The 15831-nt window shown below is 37.1% G+C and overlaps 1 protein-coding gene across 1 annotated transcript in view; it reads left to right on the forward strand.

Annotated features, from left to right (window-relative positions):
* Positions 1–15831, forward strand: part of ALG13 (ALG13 UDP-N-acetylglucosaminyltransferase subunit) — an 83880-nt gene that overhangs the window by 58852 nt on the left and 9197 nt on the right. Inside the window, exons 25-27 of the mRNA XM_023734476.1 lie at positions 4000–4188; positions 11582–11622; positions 13481–13661. Of these exons, the coding sequence (XP_023590244.1) occupies positions 4000–4188; positions 11582–11622; positions 13481–13661 (411 nt within the window). The remainder of the gene's footprint in view (positions 1–3999; positions 4189–11581; positions 11623–13480; positions 13662–15831) is intronic.

Below are 15831 nucleotides of genomic sequence, written 5' to 3' on the forward strand. Positions count from 1 at the left end.
GAGTCGGGATCAACTTGATGGCAATGTGTTGTTACTACATTGTGGTAATGGTAGGGAAAAGCATTGGCTGTCTGCTTCTAGCAGAAGTTTGAGCTTAAAAAATCAAGTGACAGGTGAATCAAGCATTGTAACAGCTCATCTGTGTGGAGTCATTGAAAGCTTATCCTTTATAATGCCAGATTTATGTTCTATGTAAACATTTCTAAAATATACTGCCTACATTTATTTTACTTTTTGTTCTTGGGTTCACTTATGAACCTCAACTAAGCTCTACTTTAATAGTTCTCTGGCTGCTTTTTAGTTGGTCTGTCTCATTCTTGTCAATCCCCTAGATGAAACAACTGATGTTTCCCACTTGGTTATTTCTCTCCTCCACCCTCCTTTAAGTTACTTCTAATCTCCCAGGTAACTATATGGGATGTATAAAAAATGGCATGGGGGCAGTGTCTGATCTCCTCCAACCCCACAACGGGGAAGGAGAACCAAGATCAACAGCGCAAGGCCGATTCCTATGAGGTGGGGGAGTCAGACATGCCTCCTCTCTCCACAGTCTTTACCAATTCTGACACCAATCATTCTTCCCACACAGTACTCTCTACTGGGTTTGATAATTCATTGCAATGGCCACACACAACTCACAGACCATACTCACAATTAATGGGGTTTATTAGGGAAGTAACAGTTACAATTAAGGCTCAGGAAGACTCCAATACAATTCTTCCATCAGAATAGCCTCTTCCCAGCCATGCTCACAGGCACACCTTTTCCTGGCCCTCAGTCTCTGCCCAAAGGCACTCAGCTTTCTCCCTCTGTGGGCTGGGAAGCCCACACCGCCGTCTCCTGCTGTCGGGTCTCTGCTGCCTGGTCCCTCCTGCCACCACTTCTCACCATCTTCAGGGTTACAGCTTGCCCCCTTCCAGGAGCTTCTCAGTGCAGGGATCCGGGGTCCAAAGGACATGCTGTCTGCTCCTGGCTGTTCTTCCTTGGTGGTGGTGGGGTCCTCCTCTCTGCTCTGGAATTGGCTCTCTCTTAAGGCAAAACTGACCAATTCCCTTGGTAGGCCACAATTACCCTATCACATAATCACCTGGGAGGGAGTTACAAGACCATGGCTAGAAAGGCCACACAGGAAAGTAATTAATTGCACCGCAGGATGACTGCCTTTAATATGCATCTCCTCATAGGCATTAAATCCTGTTAACTTCAAATTCTTGAGTTGGGGACCCTTTTTTTTTTTTTGCTTTCGTCAGGAGGAGGACAGTGCCTTACTCACCTGGGGTGCAAAATTTGAGAGGATGCCAGAATAACCACAGTAATCAAGATAAATAATATCGTAATGCATTATTTAAAAAAATCAAGATTAATACAAAAAAAATCCATGATGAACAAACCCAAACCTGTTACCATTGAGTCAGTTCTGACTCAGAGACCCCGTAGGACAGAGTAGAACTGCCCCATAGGGTTTCCAAGGCTATAAATCTTCAGGGAAGCGGACTGCTACATTTTCTCCTATGGAGCTGCTGGTGGGTTCTAACTGCCGACCTTTCAGTTAGCTGCCAAGTGCTTAACCACTGCACCACCAGGGCTCCTTATGATGAACAAAGTATCAAAATTTTCAGTGAAAACAGGGTCTGTGGGCCATGGGCCAAGCTTTAGGGTGAGTGGAGTGAGGCAGGATCATGCCAAGTATAGGGTTGAATTCTGTCTTTATTTAAAATTTTGATATTCTGCTCATCTTGGATTTTTTTGTATTAATCTTGATACTCCCTCAAATTTTGCATCCGAGTGCCTCACCTCACTTTAGTCCTGGCCCTGCCCTGTGATCTCTAGAGAAGTGTGTTCTTACTATGTATGTATATTCATATTCTGTTCTGAAACATCCTGAAGAAAACCACAGCTGAATAGGGGAACACAGGCATTTTGAATGCATTACTTTGATTTGCATTAATGTTTTAGAAAATTCTGCTTCCATTGTTCTGGAGCCATCTATCAAACTATACCTGTTAAGACTGTTAGAGCCCTTGTTAAGTCTGATCATGAATATGCGCGTGCATCACTAGAACAATTGAAATTATAAAAGCTTTTCCTTAGGGGCTTTACTGTAATATGCGTTTACTAGGAATGTGCGTTCAAACAAAACAACCTCCAAATTTTTTCTACCCTTAAATCTCTCAGGCCCATGAGAATTTATTTACCTACTTCTCTATGTCTAATCAAGGTCATTGGGTGGCTCAAGTGGTTTGCGATTGGATGCTAACCTAAAGGTTGGCAGTTTGAACCCGCTCAACAGTGCCACAAAAGAAAGGCCTGGCAATCTGCTTCCATAAACATTAGCCAAGAAAACCCTATGGAGCAGTTCTCTGTAACGCATGGGGTTCACCACAAATCAGAATCGACTCAATGGCAGTTTGCGTTTTTTTTTTTCAGTCTGTGTCTAATAATTGGTTTTTACTTAGTGATCACAATTACATTTTACTGTTTTCAGCTAATTGACTTAGCACCATTTGCTTTTTTAAAAAATGGTGTGATTTGCATCCTAGTTTAAGAAGAATGAGTGGAACTTTGTTAGAAAAGGCATTATTTTATACAAAACAAATCCAGAAGGCCTTCAGAGCATTTGGAAATGTTCTAAAAAATGAATCTCTTCTTCCAAAATTATAAAAGTAGAAATTTCTGAATGTATGTCAAAACGCCAAACAGTATGTTCAGCAAGTTTTTAAGTTATTGTTTAATTTAGATACGGTAAAACTCAATCTTTGGTGCCCGATTCTATGAGTTTTGACAAATGCCTAGAGAGATGTAACCACCACTACAATTAAGAGGCAAAACAGTTTCATTACCCTCAAAGAACTGTTGATTGAGTTTTAAATCTTCCTAAGACACAGATCTCCTATTAACCTGAAACTCTGTAAAGGGTATAGATGAGTGTGTTGTTAGTATTTACGTTAGTGAAAGAAAACAATGTGGATCACATCTAACACTTGGCCTTAAGTTCCTCTTGCTGAATTACCAGAAAATCAGCTTGTGTGGACTGCTCCTGTATTAAACTCAGTGTTCTAAAACTCTGAATTTACACTTTTTTTGAATGATGGGATAAACATTCTATACTTTTCAGGGTTGAAATGATAGTACAGGTAACACTGATGAAATTTAGGACTTGAATTTCTAACTTGAATAAAATGATTCATTTAAACATGAGTAAATTTGATGACTTGTGTCATTTATCATTTGCGAAAAATTTAACAAATTCTGCTGGCATACTATGTATATATGAAGGCATTTGTTTTTACTAGGTTTGAACCACATTGTTTTCTTTATCATCACTGAGGAATGTGTTAATATTTGAACAAAATTGTATTTTAATTTCTTATGTCAAAAACAGTGAAACTTGTAGGTGAGTATTGTATTTAAACTGTAGTAACAGGTACAGAAAAGTTAAAGGGATAAGGTATTTCATCTAGCCAATCTTTGTTTTAGATTCTGTATCACCTTAAAAATGGAACTGTTATGATTTAGAGTTCCCTATATTCCTCAGATGCTACCAATAGAAGCTTTCAAGAATTGCTTAAATCTGTAACCTGTGAGGTTTAATCTATCTCTCGTTAGCTTCTGCATCTTTTGATTTGACTGAGAGTATCAGATTCTTGAAAACATCCTTAAGGTTGCATTAGGTGTTAATCTAAGTAAAATTTTTGCTTCAGTGACATTTTTATTTAAAATGTTCAAAGTCTGATGGTCAGAGCTCTGCCACTTCCATTTTTTTCCTATTAATTTCAAGTAATTTCTCGAACTCAAAATGACCTCCAATGAGCTAGTTTTCAACCAGCATGTCTAAGAGAATGTGGGTAATTCACCTTCCAAGTTTTTGTTTTTAAGTCAAAGCATAAGAATTAGAGTTGTTTGACCATATTGAGGAGACAAGAGAAGTGGTATGTGAGCTACTGCTTATAAGGTGTTAACAGTTGTGTGTTGCTGCTTTATGTTTTGTTTCTTTGTTAGTGATTGCTACACCATCCTATGTACACCACTCTGCTCCTATTCCTGCTACTGCTGCTGCCTCTCTGCCGCCGCCACCACCACCACCACTTCCCCCTCCCCCTCCTCCTCTTGAGATGGGAGAGGCTTCAAACTTACCACCACCACCTCCACCTTATTCCTGTGATCCTAGTGGCAGTGATCTGCCTCAAGGTAAGTAGATACTGAGATTTAGGGAAGGTTATTTAAATCTGAGTTGTTGTTTTTTTTTAATTTTAGAGCATATCGCTTTCTAGTTGACCTGTGGGGGTGGGGTGGCAGACCAAATGTGAATTCACTTGAGCATAATGCTAGGTAAGTGACCAAGGAAAAGTTCATGAAACTAAAAGCATAATCAAGTGGATAGGTGAGCTGACTTGTGCTGCTTTTCTTGGTGACTACATGTCTGCCTTGAAGAAGATTCTCAAACGAATATCTTTGCTTTTCTCAACTATTTCTCTGGAAAAGTAGGAGTCAGGATCAAAATTTTCTCAATTTCTTTCCTTAAGTGTATGAAATTGCATGAGTGTATGAAATTGTTGTGCTCTTTAATAATTCGAATTCTAACTGAATTTTGAAAACTTTGAAATTTTGTGTTGGGGGGAAGTTTGAGGGTTTGGTCTGCCTTGATATTCAGCCATGTGCTCTTGTTTCTTTAAACAACTAAGAAAATAATAGCGTTTATCAGAAGTTTTGTTACTCCTCAGTTTGACAGTATTTCTCAAAAGAGAATTGTAGTTGAAAGTTATTTGTGGGTTTTTTTTTGTTTGTTTTGCTGTTATATTATCTTGATTTTTTTTTTTTTTTTAGCTGCTTCCCTTACTATTCTGTTTTTTTTTTCCCCAGCTCCTACGGTAGTCAGCAAGGTTTTCTTCAACCCCAGTCTGTTTCTTTTTTCTACCTCAAAAGTTCATTATCACCTCTATGTAGATGATTTCTTAAATGTATTTATTTCTATTCCTGGCCTCAGAGGTTTCAGTTACTTGTCTTCAGTTACTTATTAGACATTTTTACTTGGCTTTCTTAACTTTCACTTCAAACTGAATATATGTATAATGAAATTCCTCATCTTTTATCTCCTTTGATTCTTCTCCCCAGCACCAACAAAAGATTGATTCTTCCCCTTTGTTCCCTATTTTATTAATAGTGTTATCTACCAACCCAAACCCAATGCAGTCAAGTCGATTCCAACTCATAGTGACCCCATAGGGTTTCCAAGGCAGTAAATCTGTATGGAAGAAGAACGCCACATCTTTCTCCCACAGAGCCTCTGGTAGTTTCAGACCACTGACCATTCAGTTAGCAGTCGATTGCTTTAACCACTGCACCACTGGGGATCCTTAATAATGCTGTCGTTTCCACCAAATTTATCCAGTATCTACACCCTGATCCCCTGACTTCTCTCCCATCCCTTTCCTGCCCAAGATCTGCTCAGTCACCACATAATGGTGATTTTGCATTTTTCTAACATTTTATTTTGCAAATGTTCAAACATACATCAAAGTTGAGTTTTACAATGAATATTCAGGTACTCACTACCTAAATTCTACTATTGGAAACCCTGGTGGCATAGTGGTTAAGAGTTACCGCTACTAACCAAAAGGTTGGCAGTTTGAATCCACCTAGGCGCTCCTTGGAAACTATGGAGCAGTTCTACTCTGTCCTATAGGGTTGCTACGGCAATGTTTTTTTTTGTTTGTTTGTTTGTTTTACTACCTAGATTCTACTTTTAACATCTTAACTATACTTGATTTATCACAAATCTCTCCATCTATTCCTCGCTCCATTTTTCTGTCCATCAGTTAATCCATCTTACTTGTGTTGCATTTCAAAGTAAAACAGTAGACATCAGTATACTTCCCTATGAAAACTTGAGCATGTATATCATTAACTAGAGTTCAATATTTATTTAGTTTTTTAGTTTGATATAATGTTACATACAATGAAATGATGAAATCTTAAGTGTATATCGGCAGAGTTTGGACAAATGCATGCATGTACTCGTGTAGCTCAAATTCCTCTCAAGGTATAAAATATTACCATTATCCCACAGAGTTCATGCCCCTTCCGGTCTTTCTGTACCCCACCTCCTACTTTTCCCCAGAGGCAACCACTGTTCTGATTTTTTTTAAAGCATGGACTAGTTTTACCTGTTTTAGAATTTCAGATAAATGTAATCATACAGTATGTACTCTTTTTTTTTTTATTGTACTTCAGGTGAAGGCTTACAGAACAAATAGTTTCTCATGAAACAGTAGTACACATATTGTTTTATGACATTGGTTAACAACCCCACAACATGTCAACCCTCTCCCTTCTCGACCTTTTTTTTTTGTGAAAATACACATAGCCAAAGATACACCATTTCAAAAATTTCTACATGCACAGTTCAGTGACATTGACTATGCTCTTCCAATTGTGCTGCTATTCTCACTTAAGATGAAGGCTTACAGAACAAAATAGTTTCTCATTTGACAGTACAGTATGTACTCTTTATGGAAGGCTTCTTAAACTCAGCATAGTGTTTTTGAGATTCATCTATGGCATTGCATATATCAGTAGTGCATTTGCTTTTCTTGATGACTAGTATTTCATTGTATGAATATTCCACAGTTTGTCCATTCTCTTATTGATGGACAGCTGGGCTATTTTCCAGTTTGGAGCTGTTATGAACATTCTTCTAAAAGTCTTTGTGAATGCATGTTTTAATTCCCCTTGGGTAAATACTAAAAGTAGAATTGCTGGGTCATAGATAGGTGTATGTTTGGTTTCGTAAGAAACTGCTGGGCATTTTTGCAGAGTTGTTATACCATTTTATACTCCCAGCAGCAGTGCATAAAGAGTTCCAGTTGTTTCTCATTGTCACCAACATTTAGTGTTGTCATTCTCTTTGATTTTCGCCATTCTGATGACTGATGATGAATACTTCTTTCATGTGCTTATTGATGATTTGTATTTCTTTTATGAAGTGTCTGTTCACATCTTTTGATTATTCTTATTTTTGAGGGTTGTGTTGTCATCTTGTTATTGAGTTGTAGGAGTTCTTTATATATTCTGGATACCGGTCTTTCGTTAGGTATGTTTTGTGAATATTTTCTCCCAGTCTATAGCTTGCCTGTTTATTTTCTTTATGGTGTTTTTTTGATGAGCAGAAGTTTTAAGTTTCAGTGAAATCTAATTTATCAGTTTTTTTTATGGTTATTGCTTTCTGTGACCTAAAATACCCACAAGTCATGAGGATAATTTGCCTCTAAAAGCTTTACACTTTTAGCTTCTATGTTTAGGGTCTGTGATCCATCACAAATTAATTTTTGTGTATCTAAGGTAAGGGTTGAGGGTTTGCCTCCCCCATGGATGTCCAGTTATTCCAGTACAGTTTGTGGAAAAGATTTCCCTTTCTCCATTAGATCACTTTGGTGTCTTTTTCAAAAATCAAATGACTGTTTTAACTGTGGGTATATTTCTGGGCTTTCTATTCTGTTGTATTGATCTGTTTTTCCATCTTTAAATGCCAGTAGCACACTGTCTTTACATAAGTTTTGAAGTCAAGTAGTATAAGTTAGCTAACTTTTTTTTCTTTTTGGAGGATTGATTTGGGTATTCTAGGTCATTTTCAATTCCATTTGATGGGCAGTTTTTACCCCCCTGGGAATTTGATTGGGATTTTAATGAATCTGTAGATAAATTTGTGGAAAATTGCCATCTTAACAATATCAATTCTTTTAATCCATGTCTTAGTATCATATCTGTCTGTTTATTTAGGGCTTCTTTGGTTTCTCTCACCAATTTTTTTCTTTTGTTGTGGTGGTCTTCTATGTCTTTTGTTAAATATATTCCTAAGTGTTTGGGTTTTTGACACTCTGGTAAATAGAATTTTTAAAATTCGATTTTCCAGTTGTGTCCTGCTAGTTTATAAAAAAACAGTTGATTTTTGCCTATTAACCTTGGCTGATTTTTTAAATTTTTTTTATTGTGCTTTAGAAGAAGGTTTACAGAGCAAATTAGTTTCTTATTAAACAATATACATGTTGTTTTGTGACGTTGGTTGCCAACCTCATGACGTGTCAAAACTCTCCCCTTCTCGACCTTGGGTTCCCCGTTGCCAGTTTTCCTGTCTCCTTCTGCCTTCTTGTCCTTGCCCCTAGGCTGGTGTGCCCATTTAGTCTCGTTTTGTTTTATGGGCCTGTCTAATCTTTGGCTTAAGGGTGAACCTCAAGAGTGACTTCAGTACTGAGTTAAAAGGGTCACCGGGGGCCATACTCTCAGGATTTCTCCATTCTCTGTCAGACCAGTGAGTCTGGTCTTTTTTTGTGAGTTAGAATTTTGTTCTACATTTTTTTCCAGCTCTGTCTGGGACCCCCTATCGTAATCCCTGTCAGAATAGTCGGTGGTGGTAGCCGAGCACCATTGAGTTGTGCTGGACTCAGTCTGGTGGAGGCTGTGGTAGTTGTGGTCTGTTAGTTCTTTGGACTAAATCTTTCCCTTATGTCTTTGGTTTTCTTCCTTTCCCCTTGCTGTAGATGGGGTGGGACCAGTGGAGTATCTTAGATGGCCTCTCACAAGCTTTTAAGACCCCAGACGCTACTCACCAAAGTAAGATGTAGAACATTTTCTTTATAAACTATGTTATGCCAGTTGAGCTAGCTGTCCCCCGAGACCATGGTCCCCAGCCCTCAGTCTAGTAATTCAGTCCCTCAGGGAGTTTGGATGTGTCTGTAAATCTTCCATGACCTTGCCTTGGTCAAGTTGTGCTGGCTTCCCCAGTATTGTATACTGTCTTACCCTTCACCAAAGTTTAACCTTAGCTGATTTTTAAATCTTATCTTTCACAGAGGTTTTTAAAGTTATCCACTGCCTCTTTCCTAGGTCATGCCTTTATCATCTCATTCCTGAACAGTTAGAGTAGCTTCCCAGCTGGGTCTCATTGCTTCTGATATCTGTACCACTTTGTGTCTTCCTGCTTTAAAACCCTTCAGTGATTCTCCCATTTCTGTAGATTAAAGTTAGAAAGGTTTAGCGTGGCATTTAAGACTTTCCATAATCTAGTCTCTACTCCATTCCAGCCTTATATTCTTCTACTCTTATGTGAATTCTGTCCACCTGGTTTTTACTCCTAAACCTTTGCTGACATGTTGATTCTGCTCAAATTCTCTCCCTATCCAAATCATATCTTCAGATCTCATTTTCATTTTGCCACCCCTACCTGTTTCATTTCAAAGAGATGTCTTTATCCATGTTCTTATAGTCCTTATCCATGCCACTTGTTTTAACAGCTTAATAGAGATATAATTCACCTACCCTACATTTCACTCACTTAAAGTATACAATTCAGTGGTTTTTAATATATTCATAGATATGTGCAACTATAACTGTCTAATTCTAGAACACTTTCATCACCCTGTACCCATTATCAGTTACTCTCCATCTCTCCTTGCCCCTGACCTTGGTAACCACTAATCTACTTTCTGTCTCTATAGAGTTGCCTGTTCTGCACATTTCGTATAAATGAAATCATACAACGTGGTCTTTTGTGACTAGCTTCTTTCACAGCATAATATTTTCAAGGGTCATCTATATTGTAGCATGCATCAATACTTCATTTCTTTTTTATGGCTGAATAATATCCCATTGTAGCCACAATAGTGGACTCAGACATACCAACGATCATAACGATGGAACAAGACCGTGCAACGTTTTGTTCTCTTATATGTAAGGTTGCCATTGAGTCAGAGCTAATAACAATATTCCATTGTATGGATGTTAGGTTGTTAGGTGCTGTCGAGTCTGTCTAACTCATAGCAACCCTATGTACAACAGAACGAAACACTGCGTGGTCCTGTACCATCCACATGATCACTGTTATGCTTGAGCCCGTTGTTGCAGCCATTGTGTCAGTCCATCTCATTGAAAGTCTTCCTGTTTTTCACTGACCCTCTACCAAGCATGATGTCCTTCTCCAGGGGACTAATCCTTCCTGATAACATGTCCAAAGTATGTGAGATGAAGTCTCACCATCCTTGCCTCTAAGGAGCATTCTGGCCGTACTTCTTCCAAGACAGATTTGTTTGTTCTTTTGGCAGTCCATGGTATATTCAATATTCTTTGCCACAACCGTAATTCAAAGGCGTCAGTTCTTCCTCGGTCTTCCTTATTCATTGTCCAGCTCTCGCATGCATATGGGGCGATTGAAAATATCGTGGCGTGGGTCAGGCATACCTTAGTCCTTAAAGTGACACCTTTGCTTGTTAACACTTTAAAGAGGTCTTTTGCAGCAGATTGCCCAGTGCAATGCATTGTTTGATTTTCTTGACTGCTGCTTCCATGGGTGTTGATTGTAGATTCAAGTAAAATGAAGTCCTTGACAGCTTCAGTCTTTTCTCCATTTATCATGATATTGCTTATTGGTCCAATTGTGAGAATTATTGTTTTCTTTATGTTGAGGTGTAACGCATACTGAAGGATGTAGTCTTTGATTTCATCAGTAAGAATATATCACATTTATTATCTGTTCATCAGTTGATGGACATTTGGGTTGTTTCTACTTTTTTACTGTTATGAGTAATACTTCTGTGGACATTCAGGTACAAGTTTTTGTGTGAATCTGTGTGCTCATTTCTCTTGAATTTATACCTAGGAGTGGAATTCCTTGCCACTTGTGAATTTACTTCCTGCTGTTATCTTTTCGTATTCGTTAGCTTGAGCATCAGACTTTATACTATACTCTCACATAATAGTCAAAATACAAGCAGATTATTTTAACAGTGGTTGTAGATGTATTTGTATATACAAGGAATCTCCAACTTAACGAGGAATTTTCTGAGAGTTCATTTGTAAACTTAGTGAAATTCAGATTGTATTATTTTATGAATAAGTATATACATGATTCCCAGGTTAGTCAATAAAAGTACAGTTAGTGAATAATTGGAGTGCTAGAAACATTTCCTCTTCTTCCTATATCTAGTTTTTGTTCATTTATGAAATATTTTAATTAAATTCATACTGTTAGGAGAAATTTTATCCCCTTAGAATATAACAAGTTTTGTGTTCTTAATCTTGCTTCTTATGTCTTCTATTTATAGTTTTAATGGTGGTATTTTAGTTAGGTTAAATAAAAACAAAGTGAATTGTTTCATACTGTACTAGTTGTTTCAGCAGGCATCAGTAATCTCAGCATTAGTAGAGAAATAGTTTGTACTATGTATTAGCTCTATTAACTGAAGACCAATATGATTGCTTATGTAAGATTTGCATTAAACTTCTAATCTTGAGACAAGAAAATGTCTTTACTGGACTCTTCCTAAATATTAGCAGAGTGGCGTTTATGTAACATCTGGCTAATATTAAGAATAGAAATAAAAGAAGTATTTGGCAGTTAAACCTCGAATTAGAAAACAATCTTACAGTGGTAGGTAAATGGTCATTTACTATAAGGTAGAATTGAAAGTGGTGTCAATTTGAAAAGACTGTGTTGATATCTACCTTAATATAATGCTCAGAGAAAAGCTTTTAAGTGATAGTTCTAATTGTTTATGTCATCTAATCACTAAATTTTTTATTTTGATTTTAGATACAAAAGTTTTGCAGTACTATTTCAATCTGGGATTGCAGGTATGAGTCAAAATTGCTTTGTTAAGCTCTGTTTTAAAAATATAAGCTGTTAAGATAATCAGATTCTTGAACTTTTAAGTCAAGAAAATCTTGTTTGAGGATCCTAGTTCTGAGTTGGACACGGTAAAGGACCTAAAAATTTTATTTCTGTGTAAGATCTTTCCGAAGATAATATAGATCAATTTTCTACTTTAGCCTCCGAGTGCTGTAGTTTCCCTTGTAAAATAGCTTCTTAAATTGAGTAGAGTAGGTTCTGGGGTCTAAGCAGCCCAACTGCAGCATATATCGTATTTTTACTCAAATATCAAGCACCTTCTACATTTGTTTGCCAACCACTCCCTCCACCTTTGAGGTATTTTCGTAAGCACCGCTGTGCAACTTTGTTTTTACACGTTGCTGTAAAGAAATTAGCATAGTGTACTTACAAAAATACCTCACATGGGGTGGGAATGGGAGCGGTTGGCAAATATAGAAGGCACACGTTATTTACGTAAAAATATGGTATTAGCCTCCATGTTTAACATCATATGCCAACTCTGCCCTATGTTTTTCTGTCTCAAAATAAAAAATGGAGTATTTATCTTGCTTTTTAAAGTACTTTTTATGGTTGTTTCTGCATTTTATGTGAAAAGTAATCAGACTAATTTAAAGATACTTAAAGAGATCTATTGTTTTTAAAGCACTCATGTTCATAGATATCTGGAAAACACTGGTTTTCACCATTCCTCTGAGTCATAGAGAGGTGATTACTGACAAATGTCTTAATATCACTAAAAGGTATCTCTGATTTGAGATGAGAGCACTTTTATTTTATTCTTTCACGGATCATTTTCCCCCTGAAACACACTTCTGATATAACAAGATGGCATATTAACTGAAAAGGAATGACACAATTTAGATTTGGCAGATGGTAGTAAATTAGATAGTCTCCTGGATAATGTTCAGATTGGTTTATATTCCCAGACACTGATTTGCCTAAATCTGTGGATATATCATTGCCGGAATACTGCCTTCACCAATTGGCACTCATGTATAAATTAAGAGTAGTGAGGTGGGTTTTTGTTCCCTTGAGAATATTTTTCCTAAACACAAGTTTCAAGAATTGAAAAAATAAACTACTTGCCCCTTCAGTTACATTAGTTTATTATACTCACATATAGAAACTGCAATTTGTTCCACAAGGCTGAGTCATTTTAAGTATTCTCCTGCCGTTTACATCATGAGAATACCAGGAAATGAAGAATAGATATTGTAATATTTTTCATATTAGAAATAGAAGTATTCATTATAGAATATTTGGGAAATACTAAAGTATAAAGAAAACCAAAATCACCTGTATAACCACTGTACACTTTGATATATTTCCTTATACCTTTTTTTATTTTTTACAAAATACAGACTATATGATTTTGTAACCTTTTAACTTAACAATATGCACGTGATTTTTATTGCCTTTTTAGTGTTCCATCATGGATATATATCATTATTCATTCAGCCAGTTCCCTGTTGTTGGACACTTAGATTGTTCATTGTTTTGTTTTGGGTTTTTTTTTTCTTTTTTCATTTTTAAAGTAATGCTACAAAAGACATCTTTGTATATAGGTCTTTGTGTACATTTCTAATTTTCTTAGAATGCTTTCCTAAAAGAATTCCTAGGTCCAAATATGAGAAACATGTTGCCAAAGATCTTAAAAGTTGGAGAACAGACTTTCTAAATGTCAAATTGTTTAGGTTAAAAAAGTCATTCCTACCACACCTGAAAATCATGGCTCAATTTTTTTTAGCAAGGAACTGTAGTACTTTTAAGAATAGTACAGTAAAGTTGTTTTTTGTTTGTTTTTGCCCTTTCTTGCCCAAGTGCTATCACCACAGCTACTGGCACTCCATGGTCTATGTGCCACAGATGCAGCAGCAGCAGTTTCATGTTGAAAATTATCCAGTCTATACTGAGTCACCTCCTCTGGTAGATCAAACCATTCCTCAGCTGTATAGTGAGGTGGAGAGAACAGATGGCACACAGGCAGAAGCACCAGCAAATGGTGAGTATAGAATGAGATTGTCTGCAAGAAAGACAGTTGGATTTTGTTGTATGTAATTTAGTAAGAGCCTTCCGATGTTTTATTAGGTCCATATACTATACCTGAAGTTCTCAACTATGATGTGCGGACCCCTTGGAATCTTTGAGAACCTTTCAAGGGATTCATGAGGCCAAAAGTATTTTAAATAATACTAAGATTTTATTTGCTTCTCTCACTGTGTTGATATTTACATTGGTGGTGTGGGAAACAGTGGTGGGTAAGACTTCTGATGATAATCACAAATCAAGGCAGTGGCACCAAACTCTGCAAGTAGTCGGTGTCTTCCTCCCTGCCACATACTTGTGATACCAAAATGACAATTTTACTATTTTCGTTCCACTAAAGACATTCTTAATTTTTACTAATTCTTTATCTTTGAATAATTATCTTCAGTATTCTGTGTGACAAAGTGGAAAGTATACATAAAGCATTTCCGCTGCAACCTGAATGAAGTGTAATGACTAACTTAAGGAGAAGGACAGTGTGATTGAGTTACAATCTGAACTAGCAGACTTTTTCATGGAATACCATTTTACTTGAAAGAATGGTAGACAAAGTATGATTATTCAGACTTGGGCATCTGGAAGGCATTTTCTCAAATGAACAAAGTGAGTCACTTCAAGGAAAACCACTGACAATATTTTTTGTCAAAAATAAAATTCAAGCTTCAAAGTAAAAATTAGAATTTTGGAAAACTTCTATTCACAACTGTGAGCTTAACAGCTTCCCAATACTTCTCTAAAAAGATAGGTGGAGATAATAATAGATGTGGTTTTTTTTTATAATTTTATAAAGAACTGTGTCAATATTTGGAACATCTGCATAACTTAGTGAAAAAATATTTTCCCAATTACCAATGCATATTACCCATGTATGATTTTATAAAAGATTAACCAAAGTACAATCTGGAACATTGGATTTTAATTCTAACAGAATGTGAAAAGTCCACATTGCTTACTGACCTTTAAGAAACTACCATTTATCTAGTTTTGGTGTAGTATCAAAGGATATCTCCAGTTATCTTAAAAGACTATTTATGAAAAAATTTCTCTCTTTTCAAATTACATATCTGTGTGAGGCCAGATTTTCTCCACATACTTCAGCCAAAACAACATATCATAATAGATTAATGCAGAAGCACATGAGAATCCAGCTGTCTTCTCTCAAGCCATACATTAGAGACTTGCACAAGTGTAAAACAGTATTCGTCTCATTTTTTTTTAAGATGGAAAATTTTTCATAAAAATTTTGTGTTCAGTTAATGTGCTTATTTTTATTTTTTCCATACAAAAATTTATGCATACATTGTTGTGTCCCTAATTGCTCTCCCCATACTGTGACAGCACACTCCTCCTTTCCACCCGATTCCCCATGTCCATTCAACCAACTCCTAACCCGCTCTGCCTTCCCATCTCACCTCCAGACAGAAGCTGCCCATTTAGTCTCTTGTATCTACTTGAGCTAAGAGGCACACTCCTCATGAGTATCACTTTTATGTCCCACAGTCCAGTCCAATCCCTGTCTGAAGAGTTGGCTCCGGAAATTGTTTTAGTTCTGGGCTGATAGAGAATCCAGGGACCATGATTTCTGGGGTTCCTCCAGTCTCATTCAGACCATTAAGTCTAGTCTTCTTACTAGAATTTGAGTTCTGCATCCCACCTTTCTTCTGCTCCATCCTGGACTCTCTGTAGTGTTCCCTGTCAGGGCAGTCATTGGTGGTAGCCGGGCACCATCTAGTTCTTCGGGTCTCAGGTTGATGAAGTCTCTGGTTTATGTGGCCCTTTCTGTCTCTTGGGCTAATACTTTCCTTGTGTCTTTGCTGTTCCTCATTCTCCTTTACTCCAGATGGTTGGGACCAATTGATGCATCTTAGATAGCTGCTTGCAAACTTTTAAGACCCCAGATACCAATCACCAAAGTAAGATGCAGAACAGTTTTTAATAAGCTTTGTTAATGCCAGTTGACCTAGATGTCCCCTGAAAGCATGGTCCCCAGATCCCTACCCCTGCTTCTCTGTCCCTCAAAGTGTTTGATTTTATTCAGGAAACTTCTTAGCTTTGGTTTAGTCCAGTTGTGCTGACTTCCCCTGTAGTGTTTGCTGTCCTTCCCTTCACCTAAGATAATTCTTATC

Source organism: Trichechus manatus, unplaced genomic scaffold (genome assembly GCF_000243295.1).
Source record: "Trichechus manatus latirostris isolate Lorelei unplaced genomic scaffold, TriManLat1.0 scaffold00068, whole genome shotgun sequence".
Taxonomy (NCBI): domain Eukaryota; kingdom Metazoa; phylum Chordata; class Mammalia; order Sirenia; family Trichechidae; genus Trichechus; species Trichechus manatus.